Source organism: Cynocephalus volans, chromosome 8 (genome assembly GCF_027409185.1).
Source record: "Cynocephalus volans isolate mCynVol1 chromosome 8, mCynVol1.pri, whole genome shotgun sequence".
Classification (NCBI taxonomy): domain Eukaryota; kingdom Metazoa; phylum Chordata; class Mammalia; order Dermoptera; family Cynocephalidae; genus Cynocephalus; species Cynocephalus volans.
Window position 1 is genome coordinate 124,193,151 of NC_084467.1, and position 25,459 is coordinate 124,218,609.

General features: G+C 35.4%; 1 protein-coding gene across 2 annotated transcripts; it reads left to right on the top strand.

The window, feature by feature from the left end:
* MAEL (maelstrom spermatogenic transposon silencer) lies at window positions 1-23,529 on the top strand. 2 transcript variants are annotated; one of them, XM_063106903.1, is made up of 12 exons: window positions 1-132; window positions 381-473; window positions 1,764-1,863; window positions 3,248-3,400; window positions 3,920-3,961; window positions 9,671-9,795; window positions 10,565-10,619; window positions 10,744-10,885; window positions 19,429-19,491; window positions 20,229-20,361; window positions 22,769-22,844; window positions 23,411-23,529. In XM_063106903.1, exons 1-12 carry the CDS (start codon window positions 1-3, stop codon window positions 23,527-23,529), a joined length of 1,233 nt encoding a protein of 410 aa, XP_062962973.1. The 2 variants fall into 2 exon arrangements, with proteins under 2 accessions (XP_062962973.1, XP_062962974.1); XM_063106904.1 differs by lacking the exon at window positions 381-473.
* Window positions 23,530-25,459: the final 1,930 nt, after the last annotated feature.

Below are 25,459 nucleotides of genomic sequence, written 5' to 3' on the forward strand. Positions count from 1 at the left end.
ATGCCGAACCGCAGGGCCAGCCGTAATGCCTACTACTTCTTCGTGCGGGAGAAGATCCCTGAGCTACGGCGGCGAGGCCTGCCCGTGGCTCGCATAGCTGATGCTATGCCCTATTGCTCCGCAGACTGGGCGGTAAGGCAGGAGTGGAGTGAGCCGGGCCGAGCCGGGCAGGGCAGTTGGGCAAGTGGTAGGGCGACAGGCCTCTAGGAGCTCAGTGACCGCTTGGCCCATACAGGAGGGAGAGTGAGACCCCTGTACTTGGCCCTGGGAAAACCGACGCAGGAGCCGCCTCCCTGTAATGCCGAGGCATCTGTCTGCGGGGTCCGGGGCACCTGGTTCTCACCGCTGCTTCTCTTGTCTCTTCCTTTAATCTCCCAAAGCTCTTGAGGGAGGAAGAAAAGGAGAAATACACAGAAATGGCTCGAGAGTGGAGGGCCGTCCAGGGAAAGGACTCCGGGCCTTCAGAGAAGCAGGTAAAGTTAGTTAGAGAAGAGCAGCCACCTGCCTGGCACATAGGCACGTTCAGTAAGTGCTGGATGAGTGAATGGGTGAATGTCAGGGGTGGACTAGCGGGGGATTTGGGTTAGTGCAAAGAAGAGGTTTGTTTGTTTGTTTGTTTGTTTGTTTGTTTGTTTGGTGTGTGTGTTGGTTTTTCGGGTTTTTTTGTTTTTGTTTTTTTCCTGGTGTCGGAATGCCTGTTAAAAAACCAACAGGCTCGGTAACTAAAGCACACGTTGGTAGGAAACCTTTAGACAATAAACTTGATCAGGAATGGGAGTTGGTATTTAAGGGCCATACTAGATGACCTCTGAATGTCCCTTTCAAATCTTTTATGATCAAAGAGTCTTTCTTTGGATGCTTAAAAGAAAGTAGTTTGGACTTATCTTTTAAAAAGGCATCTGGAACCGAGCCAGTTGCTGCATTTAAAATGTTGGAATAACAAGACTTGGAGATGTTGGTGTTTGTATGGCTTACAGTGAAAGAGATGAATAAATTTAATTTGGGTAAATTTCTGAGTAGTAGAGTGTTAAAGTACTAAATAAAACTTGTTTTCTTGCTAATTTGCGTCAGGAAAGTGCAAGGTAATTGGGGTTTTTCTCCTCCTCGGTGTTCTCTTCATTCTTACATGTAAAATTCCATTCTTAAGTTGTCAACATTGGATTGAAATTCAAGAGAGTTATGCTTGCTTTAGGTTTGAGAGATCTTTACTTTGTGTATTTACGTTTGAGTGGAAGAGCTAGTCAGTTGGATTTGTGCTTTAGTTATACTTGCAAGCCTTGATTTTTCTTCTTACTGTAATTTCTTAAAGACATTTTCCCCCCCAAATTTAGGCTATGTTATGTGTATACTTCATGTGAGACTCGAAATACCTCATGTGAGACTTGAAGTCAACATGATCTGGTTTTTACTTTAAGTGAGAAGAAAACAGAATATCAGAGCACTTTGGGTCATGGCGTTCTTTTGGCCACAGGCCTGGCACATAGTAGGTGGCTCAGGAAGATTAGCTTAGATAATCAGTAGTGGGCAAATAGCTTTCAGTAGTAGTTGAATTGGTTATTTACCACTCACCTGATTCAGAGTATTTATAGTTTTTTCTGTTGTCTGCCTTTGGGTGTTGATTTTATTGACAGGCATTTATTTATTCATTGGTTTTGTTGCCCTTGAGAAGTTACTGAAATAACTGTTTTGTTGAATGTAATTATATGGTCTAAAGTGCCCAGCAAGAGTTTAAGTATGCGGTCAATCATTCTCTTCCTCTTCAGAAACCTGTTTCCACACCACTGACGAGGCCTGGCATGCTTGTACCAAAGCAGAATGTTTCACCCCCAGATATGTCAAGTTTGTCTCTAAAAAGTGATCAAGGTAGAGTAATACTGAAATACTTTGCTTAGATAAATTTGGTTTTTTTGTTTTTTTGTTTGTTTTTTTAAAGATGACCGGTAAGGGGATCTCAACCCTTGGCTTGGTGGTGTCAGCACCACGCTCAGCCAGTGAGCGAACCGGCCATACCTATATAGGATCCGAACCCATGGCCTTGGTGATATCAGCACCACACTCTCCCAAGTGAGCCACAGGTCGGCCCTGCTTAGATAAATTTGGATGCTCAAAACACTATATTGATTAGTAAAAATATTTTCTGTCCATTTTGATCCTCCATTTCGAAGTACTGACCACACATGTTTAAGTATTATGCCACCAAAGTTATGAAAGATCAGGTAATTTGCATTTGTTGAAATAATACTGCAGAGGCTTTTTTTTTCTTTATGACAAAAATCTGGTCTGTTGGTTTCTACTTCTTCGTATGTCATATATGCTTCTTAGACTCATTTATACCTCAACACTTACATACACTTGTTATAAAGGTAGACAGGAAGAATAAGTTTTTGAGATCTGTTGTATAGCATGGTGACAATAGTTAATAATAATGTATGTTTCAAAATCAAAAGAGATTTTAAATGTTTGCACCATAGAAAATAAGTATGTGAAGTGAGAGATGTTAAATTGATTTAATCATTCTGTAAAGTATACATACATAAAAACTGCATTGTACCCCATAAATATATACAATTATTATTTGTCAATTAAAAATAAAATTTTAAAAATATCCTGGGGGTGGGTAGAGTAAGAGTAAAGATGAATTATTGAGCTAGCTTAGAAGAGCTAATAAAGGTCCTTGCTGTTCCTTCGGGCTGTTTTTATTAATTATGTTCTGCCTTTGTTGAACACTAATAAACTTTTAATTGTCTTATATGTGGCCAATCCCGATAAATAAGAACACTTCACACATTCTCACATTTATTTCTTTCTTTAGTGAATTTATAGATGTTCTTGTTTGTATTGGAAAAATAAAAAAGGTAAAAATTGTCCATTGTTTATATTAATTTTTCTACACTAATTCTGCTTAGCTTTATTTCCCAAACCTTTGTATTTGTTGGATATAAGTCACAACTTTTCCTATATCATTCCATATAGCTGAATTACGTAGAGCTGGCTGCAAGTTTGAATAGTTTGTTGCTTCATGCCAAGAGTGTTTACTACTTGAGTACTTGATAAGTGTAATTATAAAAATTTTGATTTATCTGGTACAGCTAAGTTTTCTCTTTTCCAGCTCATTTAAGAATATAGGAATACAAAGAAAATGGTTCTAAAATTTGTTTTTCTCCTTGAACTAAAGAGTCACTTGTGGAAGGGGTAAATATGAGACACTCATTTGTTCATTTTCTTTTATTTATTTATTTTTTTTTAGCTCTCTTTGGAGGTGTTTTTTATTTTTTGGACATTTTTAGCCATGGCGAGCTACCTCATTGTGAACAGCATTTCCTCCCTTGTGAAATTGGCTGTGTTAAATATTCTCTTCAAGAAGGTATTATGGCAGATTTTCACAGTTTTATAAATCCTGGTAAGTAGCCAGTTAAAGTAGATGCTAGATTTTAAAGTGCATATTTTTTATCTTAACTTCATTTGATAATAGTATTTGTGACTATTGCTGCCTTGGACAAGTCAAATAGCTTTTTTTCATATGGTTGTAAAATATTAAAAAGTTAAAATTTGGAGAATTTTTTCCCTCTAAGAAATGCATATACACCTTGGTGCGTCAAAGGCCTCATGACTCCCTAAGGCCTATTCGTGGACCCCTGCCTAAAACTCCTTTGGTACAAGCTTTCTTTGTCTAGTCTTTCCTTCTCTGTAAGGAGTAACTTGCTTTTAAAAGTAGCTTAGACAACATACCAACATTTTTTGATAGTCATCATACTTTTGGTTTTAAAAAAGAAAACCACAATGGAAGTTTTATCTTTTGTATCTTCACATAATAAAAATTATCTATGTTATGACTTGGTTATCTTATGGAATGTTATTGTAGCACAACTAGAGAACTTCCAGATTTCTGCGTCTCTCAACAAAATATTTTATGTTATAGGTGAAATTCCACGAGGGTTTCGGTTTCATTGTCAGGCCGCAAGTAAGTATAAAGGAAATGGAGTAGAATATAGGAATTGAATATATGTACACCTGGTTAAGACTTATTCCATTAACACATAAAATGTGAGTTGGGGGAAGAATAATCTTATGTTATTGTTGGCCAATCATTATAGATTTGGTGGATGGTGTCTGTGATCTTTAAAAACTTTAAAACTTTTATAGACTTAGTGTATAATTTCTCTTTTCCTTTCAGGGGATTGTGGTTTGGTTTTCTGCATGTCTTTTGGCCTCAAGGTCAGCTGCTTTTAGTGGCCAGGTATTTAGAAAAGTCTTTTAAGAGGTCTCAGATTATCTAGATTTAGAACCATTTACAGGGATGTCCATTCAAAAAGTTTTTTTAAAAAAGTCAGTGCTTGAAAACTAATAGTGGTAAGCAGACAAAACAGCTCTGACTTTTTTAGATGAGGAAAACAAGTATTTTGCAACTAAAGGGCATGAGTATATATACCTAAGCTCTTGAAGTCCTTTCTAGAAACTGGGTTTTAAGCAGTTTCCTGTTTGACTAGAATGAAAATCATGGTACCAGGTTTTGTTTTTTTAAAAATTTATATTCGAAAGTGTCCTTGTTTGGAGACCATTTAATGATTCCTGTATCTAAAGTATTTTTTTCTTTAAAAATGTGGACAACTAGTCTGTAGAAGTATTTAAAATTAGAAACTTTTCAAATATGCCATAACAAGTAGCTGTACTTTAATACTTACACTGTTCTTTATAAGTGAGAATATTTTGGGACTCATTTTTGGTTACGTATTTTAAATTTTTTCCAGTCTTAGCGAAAAATATATACTAATCCATTTTTTATTTGTCTGGAATTGGGGCTGTGGGCTGTGAAATAAGGAGTTTAAGGGAAAACTTTTTAATAGGTCCCCTTATATAATTTGGAATTATATTGTAAAAAAAGTAATAAAACAATATAAAAGAAAAATTCTTAGTTGCTTTGAAGTGTGAACATACCTTATCTCCCCAAGCACTACATTGTCTGAGGTTATTGAACCAAGTAGATAGTAGTAAAAAGCTATTAATAGAAACTTAGCTAGTGAGTTAATTTTCACATTTTTACTTAAGCTCTATTTCTGGTTTGTTCACGTATTGAATGCATTGGAATTCCTACTATGTGCCAGACATTTATGAGAGTGTCACTGTCTTACCGTTTCTTTGCTATTTTGATTCTGATAAATCCTTTTTTAAAAAGACTATTTTTAAAAGCTTATTTTTGCAACTTTTTCAAACTAACCAGATTAACAGAAAGTATGGTTCGTTTTTTTTTTTTTTTTTTTTTGTCTTTTTCGTGACCGGCACTCAGCCAGTGAGCGCACCGGCCATTCCTATATAGGATCCGAACCCGCGGCGGGAGCATCGCTGTGCTCCCAGCGCGACACTCTCCCAAGTGCGCCACGGGCTCTGCCCAGAAAGTATGGTTCTTTAAAACAAAAAAATTTAAAGATTCTAGGAATGTTTTCTTAGTTTATTATTCAAACTAATTGAAACTGAGCACAATGTTTCTCTTTCAAGGAAACTTAACATGTTTGGAACTTACCAATTTAAACATGTCTTAAATTGCCAATTTGATAACCCTGGGAAATGTTCCAGTTAAATAAGATAAATGACTATTAGAGTGACAGCTGCGTCAACATAATAACTTTAAATGCATGTGCTAATGTAATCGAGCTGATTTGAAGACCATGTTTCATACAGTAACACACTGGAGTGTATTTACATGTGGTTGTGATCAATTTGAGTAGTAGCTAAGATCTTTCAGATGCTTCTGTGCTGTCTGATCTTTTATGAAGTAACTGTAAGTGGCATCAAGTCAATGCTTCATGGGCATTGTAGTTTAGCATATTAGAATTTCAGGATTGGAAGGAATGTCTGCGTGGAGTCCAGTGATTACGCTCTCCCACCTCCCCCAATTCTGTTCCTCTGAAGAGGTGCTTCAGATTCTGTATGAGGGTGGAGGTAAAAGGTCTTGGTTTCTCTTCTCCACTTCAACTAAAGGAGCTATGCTTCCATCTGTTTTACTGGTTAATGAATTTCTTCAGAGAAGTTCTGCTTTAAAACAAGCAAAACTTTGAAAACTGCTCTCAGCTTCCTATACAAAAGGCCCATCAACTTTTCAGATGAAACTCATACACACAAAAAAAGACTGTAACATTCATTTTAGATAGAAAGAATATTAATGATCAGCAATGACAACCACCAGTCAGCTGAAAAAAATAGCACATTGCCAGTGCAACTGAAGTTCTCTATATTTCTCCCTGATTGTGTCCCCCTCTTTATAAGGGAACCACTATTCTGAATTTTGTGTTAATCATTTCCTTTCTTTTCTGAATACTTTTACCACATGTATGTACATATTTATTTAAATAATATGTTTCATTTTTCTTGTTTGAACTTTTATTTACTTAACATATAATTAACATATTGTGTATATATTTCTGTACCTGTATTTGTTTAACTTGATATCTTTTATCCATTTTTCTGTTGCATTGTTTGTTTTTTTACTGGTTTGTGGACTTTTATATCTTGTCTGCTTATTGATTTTGTGTGTGTGCAGATACCTGTTTTTACTTTTTGCCTTGTATTTTTTATGGTGTCTTTTGATGAACAGATGTGTTTATTTTTAATTTAGCAAATGTATCAGTCTTTTATATTTTGTGGGTTTTATATCTTGCTTAAGAATTATCCTCAACTTGAAGGTCATAAATGACTATTTTATTCCAAAGAGTATACTTTTATTTTTTTGTACCCAAGTCCTTTTTCTACCCGGAATTGATTTATGTATGGTATGAGGTTCAGTTTCATTTTTTTACTGTCTTTCATTTTTTTCAGTTTCATTTTTTTCTCAGTACCATTTATTGAATAATCTGTTCTCCAATATGCAATGCTATCTGAGTCATATCATGTTTCTATTTGTGTGGCTCTTTTTGTTCTTTGTTCTATTGGTCTACTTGGTTTTTTGTGTCAATATCATTTTCTTAAACATAATAGTTTGATAATATTTTTAGTTAGATAACTCCCCTGACATTGTTCTTTTGGAATATCATGGCTACCTTTTGATATCATGGCTTTGTTTTTCCATATACAATTTAGAATCAGTTTTCCATGTTTCACAAAAAGACTTGTTGGGATGTAGATGGAAATCTCCTTTAAAATTTTAGATCATTTTGGAGAAAACTAGTGTCTTCATGATATTGAGTCTTTCCATCTTGAGTGTAGGCCTACCTTCTTATTTTGTAGGTCTGTGATGTTTTTCAATAATGTTTTATAATTGTCTTCATAATGATCTTAATGATCTTTTAAGTTTATAGTTTATCATACTGATTTTTGCTCCTATTGTAAGTGATATCTCTTGAAATTATATTTTCTAATGGTTTACTTTTATATTTTGATTTTATCTCACTCATTGTTAAACTGAGTTTTCAGTAAATTACTTATATAGTCATATCTGCAAAACTACTTATTTTTTCTAATCTACATATCTTAAAATTTTTAAAATTTGTTTTGCCTTAGTATGGTGACTAGAATTTCTGGTTTCTAATGTTTCACTAGTGAGCATGCTGTTTGCTGTAGGTTTCTTTTTATTTATTTATTTATTTGGGGGGGGGTATGCAGTCTTTATCAGGATAAAGAAGTTTTTTTCTACTTCCACTTTGGCTAGGAAGTTATCAGGTACAAGTTTTTAATGAATGCTCTTTCTGCATTTCAGGTGATTTGTGTCTTTTTTCATATGGTGATTTATTAATGTTAAACCAACCTTGCATTCTAGGAACCAACCTGACATTGTCACAATATATCTCTTAAATAAATTACTAAGTTTGTTTGCTACTATTTTCCTTTAGGATTTGTGCGTTTATATTAAAAACTGAGATTAACCTTTTCTAATTTTGTTGGCAAGGTTGTTTTGCCATCATAAAATGGGTTGGGGAATATGTTTTCAGTTTTTGAATTTACATTTGGCTCTTTCTTATGGTTCTGCAGAAATTATTAGTATTTTTTATTTCCCTGAACATAATGAGCCTAGTTAAAGTTTTATGTCTGATAATCCTGTTATAGGGATCTTCTTTCGGGGCTGTTCTTATAGTCTGTTGGTTATCTGGATGTCCAACCAAGTTATCAGATCTCTTCATATGTCTCGTTAATTTTAGTTGAGTACTTAACAGTATATGTGAAAACGTGTTATTCCTCTCCAAAGAAGATTGATGATTGCTTTTGGCAGAAAGCTGGAGTCACTAGCCATCTCAGATTACTTTAACGCAATTTCAGAGATATGGAGGCAATTCAGAATTGGGCTTCAGACCTAATGAGGGTCAGTCTATTTCTAGTTGACCCTTACTAGAAAAAATTTACATGTAACTTCACAGCATGAGTAAATGGAAGCCAGAAGACAATGGAATTTTCTTATTTTTATTTGCACAAGTAATACTGAAATATTTTTAATTCTTACTAGCCCTAGGTCTGTTAAAACTCTTTCTCAGCCTCTAAATCTTTTCTTCCATAGTTTGTTAATGCCCCTGGGGAGAAACAAACCCAAATATCAGATTCAGCTCTCCAGGATTTTTTTTCCTCAAGATTTTGTGCCTATAGTTCTCACTGCATTTTTATCTCTACAGTCCTGTCAAGCAGGTGTTTCATTTGTTGAGATTTTCCCTTGTCTGTCATTATCAGAAGTTGAACTACTCCTACGTCTTTGTTATAGTTTCCAATTTTATGTTGAAATTCATAATTTAATCTCCTCAAATACAAACATGATCATTTAAAAATCCATGTCTAATTAACTTCGGTATCTGAAGTACCTGTGGGTCTTTTTCTATCAACTTTGGTTTGGTTCTCATTCTTGTTTTATTTGTGTACCTAATTATTTATATAGAGTATTTGAAAAAAATGATCTCATAGTAATTTGAGGCTTATAATGATGTTGCCTGCCTCCAGAGAGCATTTATGTTTGCATCTTTCAGACACCTGGGGGCATAGAAAGCCAGGCTCCAAAAGCTGTCAAAAGTACATTCAGCTGCTGCTTCTGGAATTGGCAAATGACACAGGGAAAGAACTCCCCCCAAAGCTAGTCTCACCTCTGGATTTCTGTCTTCTCTTGCATCTTGACCCAATAATTCCTTACTGCTGTGTATGCTGTTAATATCCTTAAGCCTTTTTTTTTTTTTTTTGTGGGAGGGTTGGTCTGAATTACTTGGTCCATTTTTGTTCCCCTTGGAAGTAGAAATCATTATACAACCTTTCAAAAAGCAGTCATTACTATTAAGTTCTCCAGCTTTGTTAATAAAACACTCATGAAAGGCAACATGGGAATATTGGAAGCGCTGTGGGCTTGGTCACTTAAACTTGGGTTTGAGTACTCACTTTATTAACGTCTAACTTCCATAATTCTCAATTGTCTCTTCTTTTATTTGAGGGTACTTCAGAAACTTCATGGAAAGATTTTTGTATTATCTTTTACTTCCATTTTCTACCAACTTTTTGAAGTACCCTCATATGTGTATATCATCTATCTCTTAGAGTGGCTGTAAGATTATGAAATAAAATATGTAAAATACCTAACCATAACCAGGCTTGTTACAAGTGCTTAAATATGAGTTACCCACTACTCTCTTCTTGTATCTCAACTTCTGTAACTACCCTATAATATTTGTCTTGGTCAAAATTTGAACTTCTACTTCCATTTTATTTCCTTCAGGTGATTGTAGTCACAAGATTCCTATTTCAAACTTTGAATCTGGGCATGACCAAGCAACTGTGTTACAAAACCTTTATAGATTTATTCATCCAAACCCAGGGAACTGGCCACCTATCTACTGCAAGGTAATTTCAAATTCTTTTAAGGTATTTACTTAGATACCAAAAGATCCACAAAAGGTCCCAACAGAAAGGATTTTTGCCTGTGTACTAGCTGTGTGTGTTAGAAACATGTTCGTTCTGAATTGTTTTGAATTTAATTATGGTATAATGCCTTTTTTAAATTTCTCTGGTTTTGGAGGGATTTTGAAGACTATAAAAACTGAACGTATTTCTGCTTTGGTAAATCTGATGTTTTGAGTTCTTATGAAATATCTGAATTGTCTTTTTAGTGAAGAATGGATGAAGAATGTTTGTACATGTGTTCTCCAAGCAAGATTACCTTTTATTCAAAATTTTCTTTGCTCCTCTTTTTGTAATATTTTGTTTGTTTGTTTTCATTCTTTTTGCAATTTTTAGAGAGACTATATTCTTTATTTTGTCTGAAGTCTTCTGTCTAGGAATCATTGCAAGAATTGGGTTTTAACCTTGCTAACTATTAGTATAACCAAGAACAGATGACCAAATCTTTTTCTGAACATTGGTTTCTTCATTTACTTACCCTAAGTCTCACTTGCTTTTCATAAAGTATGTTAACAAGGCTATGTAAATGTAACTGGTTAATAATAGTAGTAATCTTTTCTGATATATGTTGCTCTTTCTTTATAGTTCTCATTTAATTGTCACAAACTCCTCATTCTCTCTCTCCTACACCCCATCCTTCAGTTTGAAAGGACAGCAGTAATTAAAAGTAATTCAAAAATAGGAGAAAATAAGTTTTTTTTTTCTTTTCCAGTCTGATGATCGAGCCAGAGTCAACTGGTGTTTGAAGCATATGGCGAAGACATCAGGTAAGTAAAACTCTGGGTCACTGCAGAAGTGTACTATAATATCTACATTTGTTTCTATTTTGATATATATGTTCTGAGTACCTAAATGCAACAGTTTATGTGTTTTTCTATTTACCAATGGAAGAAATCAGGAAAAATCTGGAACTTCGCACTGTAGAGGACCTTATAGTGGGGATCTACCAGGAAAAATTTCTCAAGGAGCCCTCCAAGACCTGGGTTCGAAGCCTCCTAGATGTGTCCATGTGGGATTATTCTAGCAACACAAGGTAGTGATAATGTTTTTGTAGTGTAGTGATTTTTAACTTGGTAGGACTAGTTGTTTTTGCCCTTCTATGTGATATTTTTCTATGAAACCTTGGAAGCATTGTATTTCCTTAAATATAGTAAAAGATTCCATTGATTGTAAGATATATTGCTACTTTGTGTACCTCTGAAAAACAAAAAAAAGCCTGCCAAATAAACTTACACATTCTTAGTACTTAGAATTTCTGTATGATATAAAAATCTTTTTTTTATTATACAAAACTCTTATATGTGAATATGTAAGTGAAATAAACTGGGAAAAGTTGTTTTTTGTTTTTAAATAATGTCAGACTTACAGAAAATTTGGAGGAAGAGTACACTGAAGTCCTGCATACCATTTTCTCGGATTACCTAATTGTTAACATTTTAATATATTATTTTTATAATTTTTTCTTTAAATATATACACAGTTTCTTTTTCTAAACTACTTGAGGGTAAGTTGCCGATATTATGTCTCTTTGCCTCTAAATACTTTGATGTGTATTTCTTAGGAATAAGGACACTTCTCTTATAACCATGGTATAATTATTAAAGTCAGGATATTGCCATTAATACAATACTATTATCTAATATCAAGACTATATTTATATTTTGCTAGTTGTTCCAATATCTTCTATAGCAAAAAACAAAACAAAACAAAAAATCTAGAGTCCAATCCAGGACGTCATGTTACATTTAGTTATGTCTCCTAGGCTCCTTTAATCTGGAACAGTTCTTACTTTGACTTTCATAATCTTGGCATTTTTGAAAAGTACAGGCCAGTTATTTTATAGAAATTTTTTCAGTTTTAGTTGGTCTGTAGTTCCTCATGATTAGATTGAGGTTATGTATTTTTGGCAGGAATACCACAAAAGTGATGATGTGTCTTCTCAGTTTGTTATATCTGGAGGCATAAGATGACAGTCTGTCTCTTTACTGATGATGATAACTTTGATTAGTTGCTTAAGATAGTGTCTGCCAGATTTCTCCCTTGAAAAGTTAGTGTTTTTCACCTTATACTTAATAAATATTTTATGGGCAAATACTTTGAGATTAGGTAGATATTCTGTTCCTCAAACTTTCATATTCTAGTTTTAGAACTCATTGATGATTTTTGCCTGACTTAGTTATTACTGTGTTTGCAAAATGGTGATTTTCCTAATCCTATTATTTCTTCTGCCTTTATTGTTTGGCCTTCTACTGTGAGAAAGAGCTTTTCCTTTTTACCGATTTATTTTTTTTTTTCCATTTATTTATATGATTATGGATTCATGGATTTCTGTTTCACTCAGCAGACTATAACCTGTTATTATCATAATTTATTTTTAAGCTCAGATTGTTCCATATATGGCCAGTTGGGAATCCCTTCAAGCACTGGTTTCTGTATTCTTTTGACATTGCTTCATTTTTTTTTGTACAGTTTGTTGTTTCAGTACACACATATGTTATATAAAAATCTAATCAGAATAGTTAGCATATCTGTCACCTAAATGTTTATCATTTCCTTGTGGTTATAACATTCTTTTCCTTTTTATTTTTATTTTTTCTACTTTAATTGGCTGGCTGGTACAGGGTTCCAAATCCTTGACCTTCATGTTGCAAGGCTGTGCTCTAACCAGCTGAGCTGACTGGCCAGCCCTGTGGTTATAACATTTGAGATCCAGTTTTCTCGCTGTCTCGAAATACACAATACAGTATTAGTAGCTATTATCACCCTAGAGCACCAGGATTTATTCTTCCTCTTTAACTGTAACTTTGTACCAGTCTATAATCTTTTCCACAGCCTCCCTCTCCCCTCCCTTTCTCTGCCTCTGGTAACCACTATTCTACCACCTATTTCTCTTTTTCTCTCTCTCTTTAATTTTTCTTAATTGACTCATCATAATTGTATGTATTTATGGAGTACAGTATGATAATGGGGTACATTCATACTGTGTGCAATGATCATATCTGGGTGCTTAGTATTCCATCACCTGTAAACACATTGTATCATCATTCTTTGAGTGTTTTTTTGCTTTCTGTACAGTATGTTCTAAGCCCATTTTGTACTTTCTCTGCTCCAGCCTTGGATTAGCCATTTCTCCAATGATCCCTGGTTCCTTTTAGTGGAGGACAGTATTTAGGAGATAGGATCTGGGTACTTACCCAAAGTGTGCTCATTTCTACTAGAGTGTCATTGATTCTGGGTCCCCTCAGTGGAGAGAGCTAAGAAATATATGTATGTATATGTACATATCCTCCATACACATTTTTTTTGTAGCTAGGCATCTGTCTCTATATCACTATTTTAGCTCACCATGAGTTCATACTGAACCTACAATTTCAATTCAATACCATAGAGTTTAGTTTTCCACTTCTATTTTTGTATTTTCTTTCTCTGAGAGTGAGAAACCTGGCTCTCAATATTTTTACTTTGTTCAATCCTAGAATACGTTCAAAGTAGTTTCAGAATTGATACCACTGCAAAAATAAAAAAGAAGACATACAGCAGTTCAGAATTTGTTTACAGTTGTTTTTCTTTAGAGTAGTCAGAAAGTATATAGTCAAAAATACTTTTACTTTTTTCTTTTTATATTCAATTGAGTTTTGTAGACTGTCTTCTAGTTATGCTGTAGGTGTAGGTTTTGTCTGCTTTTTTTTGTTTTTTTTTTTTTTCATTCTTGTTAATCTGCAAAGTTCATGGATGATGTCTTAGGATATTTGGATTTATGTATCAGTACCTCAGTACTCACTAAAGTATTTCTAAAACTTCACATTTGGAATCATTTATTGTCCATGTTTTTATACATTATTGTCCTCAGTGCTGTCAAGAGTGTTGGTGATACAGCACTTCCTAAATGACAGTTAATTCCACTACTCTCTCTGGGGTTTTTCCCCAAGCCACTGACACTCTTTCTGCAACTATTGATGCTGGCTCTTTCTTGATCTTATCAGAAGAGGTCAATAGAAAGTTTCTAGAGACAAACCAGTACTTCCTCAAATAATCTTTAAATGGTTTGTTGACTAAAACATTGAAGGATTGCAATTGTCTGGTTACCATCAAGAATAATAATCTAATTTGTACATGCTCAGGCCATGTCAACTATTTCTGGACTGTCAAATAGCAATTGTAGAATACTTTCAGTTGTAAGATGCATTCCAATTTTGGTTAAGATGTGAAAAAAAGCTTGTTTAAGATTGAATAATTTAAAGTATTGAGTTCAGTAGAATAAATATACGCTGCAACAAAACTAGAGTAGCTTTGGTGTAAGACATTCTTTGAGGCTTGTGCCATGGGATTTTGTCAAGGGTGAAACTATTACATAGTACTTTAGGCACTTTAGTAGTAAAGTGCTTTGGACAGGATGGATCTACCTTTTCCTGAGCTTCATAATGTAAGAAGATACTAATATATAGTATTTTACAAAGGTGTTTGGATTGTAGTGGACAATAGAAACTGTTGTTCAGATATGTTAATATAAGCAAATGGGACTCATTTCAAACACTGATTTTAACCACCTATTAAAAATTAAAAATTTTGGTCAATGTCTCTAGCTCTAGGAGAAATGGATAGGTTTTATATTGGTGAAATTGAGTTAGACAAAGTGAATATTAGAATCTTAAGTAAGCAGACTGTTAGTAACGATCATGTTAATTTGGAAGCTAGGCCGGCTGGTTAGCTCAGTTGTTTAGAGCGTGACGCTGATAACAGCCGGGTCCAGGGTTTGATTCCTGTACCAACCAGTCATGCACGAGGAAAAAAAAAATGTGGAGGCTAGAATATTTATAATTTTTATAGATCTGCCATTCTTTCCTGATGCTTCTTGTCGTAATTATCCTTGGATTAATTCACTGTCAGTGTCCTGCTAACTAAAATATGGCAGCCTTTATTTAATCTACAGATACTTATTAAGAAATCCTATCATTTGCAGCAAAATGGATAGAACTGGAGACCATCAGTTAAGTGAAGTAAGCCAGCCACAGAAAAACAAATATCACATGATCTCACTCATACGTAGTATCTTAAGGAAAAAAAAAAGTGTTTCTCACAGAATAATCATTACGAGAAGGCGAGAAGGGGGTGGGGGCGAACTGGTGGTTTAACTGGCACAAAACTGCCATCTACCCTAAGTGAATCATTGTACAGCATATGTGTGTATTGAGACAACACACTGTACTGCACAAATATGTACAATTGTTAAAAAATGTATATGTTGAACATCTCTTCTGCAAGGCACTGTGCTATGCACTGTACGGAAGGTACAACCGTGAGCAAAATTAATGTGGTCCCTGCCTTCATGAAGCTAAACACTTAAGTAGGAAAGAGATATATGGTAAATAATAAAGAAAATGGTAATTTCAGTTTGTGGTAAGTGCTAAGAGGGAAATTATTAACAGGATACTGTCGTAGAGAACAGTGTGCAGGAAGGTAGGCTACTTTTTAGAATGGTCAAGAAGACTTTTTTTGAGAACATAACCTTTAAGCTAAGATCTGAAGGCAGGGGAAAGATGCAGCCATGCAAAAAATGCAAGAGCTTCCTGGGCAGAGAGATACAAAGGCCTTGAAGATAAAAGCTTGGTGTTTGCTGGAGATTGTTAGTCAGTGTGTGACTGGGGAGTAGTGGGCAAAGAGAAAAATGCACAAGATGAGGTTGAAGAAATAAGGAGGGGCCAGAAACATAAGGCCTTTGTGGCAATCAGAAGGAATTTTATCAAGTAGGGAAGTGACATATTAGGTTTCTAAAAGATCTCTGAGTTTTTAATGGATCTATTGGAAGGAGGCCAGAAAGGAAGTATAGAGTCTGTGATTACTAGATGATTTCTATAGGCAAGAAATGGCTCAGACTAGAGTAGTGACAAAGATTGAGAAGAATAGCTAGATTTTGGATTGGTAAAAAACAGTGGACTTTGCCAATGGAGTGGACACAGGGAGACGATGGAAAGAAATGACGAAAGACGATGAGTAGGTTTGTGGTGCATACTACTGGATGGAAAGGGAAGAGAGGAGCAAGTTTAGAACATTCAGAGGCACTGGTGAGGCCTCAGATCTGAGGATAAAAAGCAAGCCCCTGGTCTTCCAGGCCTAGAGCTCGGTGGAGAGATTTAGGTCAGCATTCTTTTCACTGTGTGCTGGGAACTCTTCTGGACACTAAAGATACAATGAAGAGAGGCAAGTCCTCTTCCTTGATGAACCTTACAGAGTATAAATAAGATCACCTAGGCAGACAGCAGAAAGAAAAGAGGACTCAGCATAGAGCCCTAACAAGCTCTGACATTTTAAAACTTGGGCAGACTTTTTGAGGTCTCAGTACCTCTCAGCCTACAGTTGCTGTCATGTTACACAAATCATCGTAGCTATCATCAGTGTTGATAAGGGTTGAAGAGATAAGGAGAAAAACTGGGATGCCAGGTGCAACGATTTTGCAAATCTCCTTGAGGTGCTTAGTGAATCAAGGCTTTTAGTTTGCCTTTGTTCCTCAGATTATCTCATTCTTTTGGGTTGAGAGTTTTAGTCTTCCTGTTTTGGTCTTTTTCATGTTGCAGGCTTTCCTTGAATGTCTCATTGTCCTTGGTTAGTGTTCATATTTAGAAATAAGGCTGCAAATCGGAGTAGTGTTTAGTATTGTTCAGTGGAGATTATCAACTGATTTGGCTTTGCTGTGTAGGTAAAGCAGACAAGGGAGCTAGATGTTAAGCTGGAGACAGAATCCTAAATTCCAGAATACAGAGGGCTTTGCTTTAGGGTACCAGCATCCATTCTTGCTGCCTGGTTCTCCAAGAACAGTTTACTTCTTTGCATGGGGTCAGAGAAGTTGACTGTTCTTTGTACAGAAGTTCAGCTTCATGTCACTTCTGCTATCTGGGTAGTAATGTGTCCACAGGTACAGAGCCTCTCCAGAATTCTGATAGGCAGATCTACTGATACAGCCACTTCTGTGAGCACTGAAGGCTGTGACTTCTCTCCAAATTCATCAGTTACTATGCCTTCATTTACTATATTTTCCACAAATTCTCAAAAATGGAGGCCGCTTCCTGTTTTCTTGTTTATTATGGATATCTACCATTTTTGTTCTTTGACTAAGGTCTTGGGAGCAAGCGGAGATCAATGTATGTATGTGTTTAATTCACTACTTTGGACCAGAAGCCCCAGCAATAGTAATTATTAAGAGATGCAGTTTTGTATTTTGACATCATTTTAGAATAGTTTTTCTTAGTCCAATTTAATGAGCTTTTTATATTTAACAAAAATTTGAGCAGCTCTCGTACATAAGACACTAGACTAGGTTCTGTGGGAAATATGGAATCGTCCTTGCCCTCAGAGTCTCCTGTCTGATAATAGCAGTAAAGCATGTGAAGACATTAGAGTCATGTAAGGTAATTTCTGGTAACTCTTAAAAGAGTTGCAAAAGATTATGGTAAACCGGATGAGAATCACTTCAGTGTAAGGTTTAAAAACTGTGAAATACTTTATGGAATAAATGTTTCAATTGGTTCTTTTGGATAGATGGATAGAATTTCTGTGAGAAGAGCTTTGGGTTGAAGGGAGAACCCACCCCATAGAAAATGGCCTGAACAAACCGGCGGGGTGGGGAGAGAAGATATAACAACCACAATTACTTGAAGTTGATACGACAAGCAAACAGAAAGAACATTGTTGGGGGGAGGGAGGAGAGTGAGGAGGGAGGGAGGTTTTGGTAAGGGGCAACAATAATCAACCACAATGTATATCGACAAAATAAAATTTTTTTAAAAATAATTAATTAATTAATTAATTAATTAATTAATTAATTAATTAATTAATTAATTAATTTTTAAAAAAGAAAAGAAAATGGCCTGAACAGTGACTCAGGAATGAAAGCATGGAGAGTGTCTAAGAAAAACCAGTGAGTCAGTTTGACTAGAGCACATATGTAGCTATAGGATGACAGTGGTTCATAAGGCAGGGTTATCTTTGAAAAGAAAGAGGAATCTTAACCCTGAAATAGGAGGAAGGGAGACCATTGGGACCTTTTGAGATAAAGAAGAGAAGAGGCCTTTTATGCTGCACACACTTCATTTGAGTGAGTGAGAGAGAGTGATGGATCTTTGGGAGTAAGCTGTGAATTTAACAAAGTTTATAAAGAAGTACTGATTTTTGACAGATTTATAAATGAATCTTCCTTTACTAGAAAATATACTCATATTTGTAATGCGATCGGTGAGGTGGTTTGGAGGAAGAGGATCAAGAAACATTAGTAAAAACAGATCAAAATAATGTCATTTTCAATAATGTAACTTAGATTTGGAGGCATTTTTCCCTGGGACCAAATTTTTGTAAGGTTTTTTTGTTTGGTTTTTATTGTTGTTGGCTGATGTTAATAGTGGAGCGTATTGTTAGTTTTTCGATTGCTTTCATTTTAAATCTGATCTCCAATGGAAAATGTGTACATGAGGTAGTTGCTCTTGGGATTTAGGTTCTAGACAAGGAGCAAAACTAACTAGAAACTACTTGATTCCATGTGGTGGTAAAAGAACTTAGGTTTAGTTTTAACCTAAGTATCATTTTAGAGTTAGAGTTTTATGAATCACATTTATTGGATCACTTTTCTTTGGAAAAATGGTGGGAAATTCTTAATCTCATTTTTAGATAGTCTTTCATTCAGTTAAATAACTTCTATTCAGTGCAAATAACTGACTTAGTACTTGCTGTTTAGCATGTTTGTAATTTTGAATGAAGGTTCTTGCCAAGTTTAGGCATGCTTCGTGTTATGCAAGTAGTGCTGTTCTGAGTCTTAATAGACTGTGTACTCAATGGAAAGATATACACAAGTCTGTAGTAGCTCTTGTCATGAAAGTATATTATTTCAGTGTATGTAACTGTTTGTTGAATCATAAAATTAATTTGGTCATTTCCTCTCCACTCAAACACCACCAGTGATTCCCTTCCTGGCCGCCTTATCTAAAATTTTGCCCCTCCACAGTATTTCATATTGTCTTTTTCTTCTTTATTTTTTCTTTAGAACTTATTATCTAACTTACTATGTATTATGCTTGCATATCTTTTTTTGGTCTGTTTTCCCTACTAGAAAGTAAGTTTTGTGTGGACAGTAATTTGTTTCATTCATTACTAATAGCTCTAGTGCTTAGAACAATGCCTGGCAAATAGTGTGCATTCAGTAAATGTTTGTCGAATGAGTACATGTTAACCATAGTCATTAATGCGTTTCTAGAACACTGATTTTATTTCAAGGTAAAATTTAACTATTACAGTTATGTGTAGTTTACATAGTGTCATTAATTTCCATCAGAGGAGATAACATAAAAATCTGTTTTTAAAAAATCTATTTTGGGCTGGCTGGTTAGCCCAGTTGATTAGAGCACAGCCTTGTAACACCAAGGTCAAGGGTTTGGATCCCTGTAATGGCCAGATGACAAAAAACAAAAAAGTATTTTGTGTGTGTTATGTTAGAAACTTTAACAGTGTTAGTTTCTCTTAAGTAAGTTAGAAATATGGCAACTTAAGCCGTGCTACTTCATTTAGGACATTAAAATCCATTTTTTTGTACAGGTGCAAGTGGCATGAAGAAAATGATATTCTCTTCTGTGCTTTAGCTGTTTGCAAGAAAATTGCGTAAGTTGGGGAAAGGGTTTCTTCATAATTCTGTGTTCTGCACTGAATTCTTCTGTGCCATTTTGCTTGCATTGCTTTTGGCACCCCTGTTTCCACAGTTCTGTTTAAAAACAAAGTAGGTTTTTTATTTCATGTTACTTTTACTCCTCTGTCCGTGTCACTACTCACCTGAGCAATTTAGGTGAGCCTTCAAAGGCACTCACTGAAAATTTCCTCCTGGGACTTCTGTGGGAGAGTGAAATTCCCTACTATTATTAAGGACAGCACTTCCTTGTGAAGGTGCTCCAAAAACATAGACCTGTTTCTTCTCTATTTGTAGTGATAGCACCTGGAGCCCCAGATCTCTGGGTGCTCTGGTACTCCGTTCACACAACAAGTAATTGTTGGTTCCAAGAATAGATAAGTATTTATGGTTGCTGTCTTATTTCTGCTGCTGCCCTCTCCTTGCTTTAAATATTTGAGAATCCTGGTAATCTTCACTCTCATTCCCATTCGCTTAGAATGAACTTAAAGTTTTATCTGGTAATCAGAAGATTGCTTATTAGTAATAACCTGTTCTATAATATGTATTGCTACCTATTCCCATCTCTTCTCTGAATCTCTAAATTTATTTTTTTCCCGATTTAGAACAGTATCTCTCGGATGCTTTCTTTATATTAGATTTTGTAAAATGTGAATGCTTTTAGAGTGCATCACATGAGACTCTGATATAAGCTTTTTCTTGTTTTCTTTTAAAGGTACTGCATTAGTAATTCTCTGGTCACTCTTTTTGGAGTCCAGCTCACAGAGGCTCATGTACCATTACAGGATTATGAGGCCAGCAGTAGTGTGACACCCAAAATGGTTGTTTTGGATGCAGGGCGTTACCAGGTAAGGAGCTGACTTTTGGGAGCTGTTGATTTCTGGGAGTCCTACTTGATGTGGTCCTGACCAACAGCAGCTAAAGATCAAGCCTTTGTTTCTTTCCCTTCCCTTAAACATTTTTTTGAAATCCTTCATGGAATGTCAAACAGTTCTTAATCCAGTTGGATCTTGCATAAAATCCTTTTCTTTGCTGGTATATTTTCCCACTATATTTAACAAAGTTTCAAGAAAATTAAAATTGGCATTTAGTCTTTATGCTGAACACATCTAAACATTTACAAAAATTAAATCTAAATACTTTAAATATTTACTTTAAAAATGTTTAAGACCTAATTCAGAATTTAATCAAAAGCTATCTAATTTCTCTAATACTTTTCTTTCCTTCTTGGTATTTACTTAGTAGGCCTCTCTACACTGCTAAAAGCATAGTGGTTAAGAGTATGGGCTCTTTCTTAAAAAAAAAAAAAAAGTATGGGCTGTAGAGTCAGAATTCTTGAGTTTTATTTCAGGCTCTGCCACATACAGGCTATATGACCCTATACAAGTTACTTGAAATTTCTGTGCTGATTTCTTTTCTGTAAAACAAGAACAATAATAGGGGCTAGTAGCTATTAGGATTAAATGCAGCAATATATGAAAGTGCCAAGACCTCTACTTTGGAACACAGTAGATAATAACTAAATGTTATTCTTTACATACAGCAACTAGGATGAATCTCAAAGGCATTAATTACGCTGAGAGAAAGCAGCAGTATACAAAGATTTTATACTGTACAGTATACTGTATGATTCCATTTATGTGATGCTCTTGAAAAGACAAAACTGTAGTCATGAAGAGCAGATCAGTGGTTCTAGGGGTTGGGGGTTGGGGGAGGGTGTAGCATGAGAAAGGTTTTTGAGGTGATAGAATGACTCTGTATCCTGATTTTGGTTGTTAGACAAATCTATACATGTGTTAAAACTCATAGAAGTATACACCAAATAACCATTTTACTAGATAATTTAAAAATAAGAAAGGAGGGATTCTGGAGCCCTCCATATGTGCTCTGGGCAAGACCTTTCTCTCCCTTTTCCCTTAACTGTTTGCCCAGTTGCTCTCAACTCAATTTTGTATCTCCCAGGGGACATTTTGGTAATTTCTGGAGACATTTTTTGGTTGTCACAACTAGGGGACAAAGTCCTGGAATGCTGCCAAGCATCCTACACAGCACAGCCTCCCATAACAAAGCATTATCCAGACTAAAATGTCATTAGTGCACAGGTTTAGAAACCTTGCCATAACCCCATAATAACCATCTGTGCGGACATCACCAAAATTAATTTCATTAATGTAACTTTTTATTGTTTACATCAGTCATCACAGGAAGCCCAGGACTTATAGATTTTCTCTCACCTCTCAGAGTGGCACCTCCTTCATAACCTCAATTTCAAGCATCCTCCTTTCTAACTACCACCATCTTCCTCTACCACCCTGATGTGAACAATTCTTTTGCCTCAATTCATTTACGCCTCCACTGTTCTACACTCCCTTCCAGGGCCACTGCACTGCACAATTGCAGGGGCATCATTCCCATGAGTACTATTGCAGCTTTGTGTCCCCTTCTTATAAACACCTCCATCCCCACTCCTCACCTTCCTTCCCAGCTTGGATTCCCTGTCTGTCATTTCCACTGCCTTGCACTTACCGTCAACTCCATTGGCCCTCTTTTCTTCGTCATACTTGACAAATACTAATCCTGATTAAATCTAACTCTCCTGTACCTGTGAAGCTAAATGAGGCTAAAGAAGCAACCATGCTGTCTGGTCTTACTGAATATTCATCACCACCAACTTTATGTGGGCCCTTAGTGTTGCCTGACGATTATCCATTTCTCTAGTCTCATTAATCTCACTCTCCTAAACAGTTAGTTCTCATCTTCTTCCCTTCAAACTTCATCACCTCTTCCTTTACCCTTGCTCTAGCTGATGCCCTCGTCTCCTACTTCTCTGAGGAAATAGAAACAATCAGGAGAGATTTTCCACATGTTCCACCTCATCTGCCATATGCTCTGCTTTTACTCCTGTTTTAGTGAATGAAATATCAATGTTCTTATCTTAGATCCCGTTCTCTTGCCACTCAAGGACATGGCTCCAGTAATGTTTCCCTCTTTTTTGCATCATCAGGGGTGGGGGGGGTTTTCTTTGTTTTGAATCATTTTTATCGGCAAACATGCTATAATTTTATCTTTAAAAAAAATATTTTTTTGACCCAGTCTACCCTATTTCTCTCCTCCCCTTTGCAGCAAATGCAGATCAGAAATTGGAAAAGTGGGTGTTAGTTTGCATGTTTTAAAGAGTAATTTGAAATTGAAATAGACCATCCAATAACTAATAAGAAATAAACTTTTTTTTTCTGGTTTTCCTGTTACTTACAGAAGCTAAGAGGGGAGAGTCCAGGATTCTCTCATTTCAACTCTTCTAGTCAGGAACAAAGATCAAACATATCCTTTGGTAAGCATCTTATATTTTATAAAAATGCATTTTAAGGAGGTGAGGGCTTTAAAGCTTACTGAGATCACTAGGTGTTGTACTTAAACAGATGTTTCTAAATTAGCTTTAGGATATAAGGAGCTTGTTGAATTGGGGTTTTACTTGGCACCTTAAACAATTTGGATTTGTACGTTTTTGTGTCACTTTGATAAAGTGTAACTTATTCCTTAGACTTTTGTTCCAGGCACTTTAAAGATACCTGTTTTTCTTGTTGCAGCTGTAGTTTTATAGTTTTGATGTGATGATGTCTTTTGAAAGATGAGATACTTTAAAATTTTTAATTAATTTAAATTTCATTTAGAATGAAATTTCAAGTGGTGCCTAAAGAACTTCAGTTAAGGTTTCCTGCCCTAAAAATAAACATTCATGTTCAGTCTTTTGCCTTTACTGTAAGAATCTTTCCTATTCTTGATCCATTTAACTATGGCTCAGTGAGAGGCCTGTAGTAGGATGAGTCAGTTAATTGACTCATCTCTTTATAATAACATTATAAAATTGCTACATTTTTCATGTTTTCAATATTGTAGGTGACTACCCATCTGGAGTGAAAACTGGCCAAAACAGCAGCATTCGGGGAAGAGGGATTACCCGCTTAATAGAAAGCATCTCCAATTCCTCCAGCAATATCCATAAGTTCTCCAACTGAGAGACTTCACTCTCACCTTATATGTCCCAGAACAGATGGAATACAAATCTTTCTCTTCCTTATCTTAATGATGGTACTTTTTTCAATTTTTGCAAAATAATAGGCCCTACTTCCCTTCTGACTACATTAAACAAACAGATCACATCAATGATAAGTGTCACTACTGCAAAAGCCACTTAATTTGTAAGGAAATTCTGTTTCATAGATTAAAAATAATTGTGGTTGGAGAAGATCTTGGTGTTTTTGGTTTTTTTCTTGAGGGATTGTTTTACTTTCTGACTGTATGATGGGTATACCATTAAAGTTTTGAGTCCTAAAGAACCAAACTGGCATTTTCAGAATTGTACTTTTGGGAATGTTATAAACTGATAATTCTTTTCCCCTACAGTAAAGGTATTGAGTATCTCTTATGGAAGGTTCTAAAGTAGTAGTACTCATCTATTTCTTCCCATTATAAAATGGAAATCGTACTCTAGAGACTTACAGGATATTTTCATTGCAAATAACTAGGAAATTAGTCTTTAACAAAAATAAAGTATTGCTACTTAAAGTCATTGAAATATGTACTTACTGTGGCAAAAGGAGTCATTTGAACAATGTAAAGCTAAAATGAGAATGATTATCTAATTTACCCCAAATCTCATGGCTAATGACCAAATTTCAGGTCCAGTGGACCACAAAGCTCTTTGCATATACCGGGCAGATGTCATAATGAATCATGTGTTAGCCGAGTTTGTGACTGGCTTAAACTAGTTCATGTTCTCTACCTGAGCTATTATATAACACTGGAGGAGGGAAACAGATGTAGTCCCCCCTTTTACTTGGAATCACAAGCCAAGACCATACGTGGCAGTGGCAGAGACATCATTCTAACTTGTCTGACCCGAAACCTGGTCCCTCTGATTACAGAGAATTACTTACTTTCTGTTATGGGACTCTGGTTTTTCTTTACACCCATATCCTCCTTTACTAACTATTGAGTACCTAGTTTATAGCCATTTTATATATATCATCTTGTGAAATCCTTATCACCACTCTAAAAGAGGAGTTACCCTCACTTTACATACCAAAAAGGACTCAGGACACATAGCTACTAAGTGAAGGAAATGTTTTATAAACTAGGTCTTTGACTTCAAAGACCATGTTCCTAATACACCACACTGCCCTCTATCTCCCTTTCATCTATTTCTGATACCAGATCTTTGAACAAGAAACAATTCACAGTCTGTAAGTTTATATATTTTCTAATAGATTTTTCTTTAAAAACCTCTTATCCAAGCTTTGAAACCATTTTCTTTCTTAAAAATCAGCATAATAGTAATTGGGTTAGCCAGGAAAGAGGAGGGAAGGCCTAAAATTATAATTCAAACTCATGGCTTCAGATGCCTACGTTCTGCTTTTTGTTCTTTATCTGAATTCAATCCTGTGTTAATCGCTTTAAGTTACATTTTTAAAATTTTAGTGATAGTATAGGTTGTACTTCTGAGGTATATGTCCAAAACAATTCAGTAGGCCTCAGGGACTTATTTTAAAGAATAGCTGGTCTTTCCCTTCAGAGACGATCAGAATTCTCAGACCATATAACTGGTAAAATTCAAACCCTGTCTGTTCTTTTTTTAAAAACAATTATTTTGGCATTGAATTGAAAATGTTAATTACCCTTCAAGAAGACTAGATGTAGTGATTTGGGATGCTCATAGATATCCCGGCTGACAGTGATTTCTGTTCTCTCTAACTCCAGTAATACTTTGTTTGTGTTATCTTACAACACTTCCTGCTTTTAACTGTAGCTATTTGGGTTCGTGATATATCTTCTTTCCTCACTCGCAAACTTTTAGGTGCCAATGTTTCTGTATGAGGTGTTCAGTAAATGTTAGAATGAATGATTGCCATTGCAAGCAATGGATAAGGGATTCCAGAATTTCAAAGC

Excerpts from the sequence above, each read along its gene's own strand:
- MAEL (XM_063106903.1), top strand. The coding sequence starts at position 1 with ATGCCGAACCGCAGGGCCAGCCGTAATGCCTACTACTTCTTCGTGCGG. Across the intron at positions 1,864-3,247 it reads GTCTCTAAAAAGTGATCAAG|CTCTCTTTGGAGGTGTTTTT; the intron begins GTAGAGTAATAC and ends ATTTTTTTTTAG. Across the intron at positions 3,401-3,919 it reads TCACAGTTTTATAAATCCTG|GTGAAATTCCACGAGGGTTT; the intron begins GTAAGTAGCCAG and ends TTTATGTTATAG.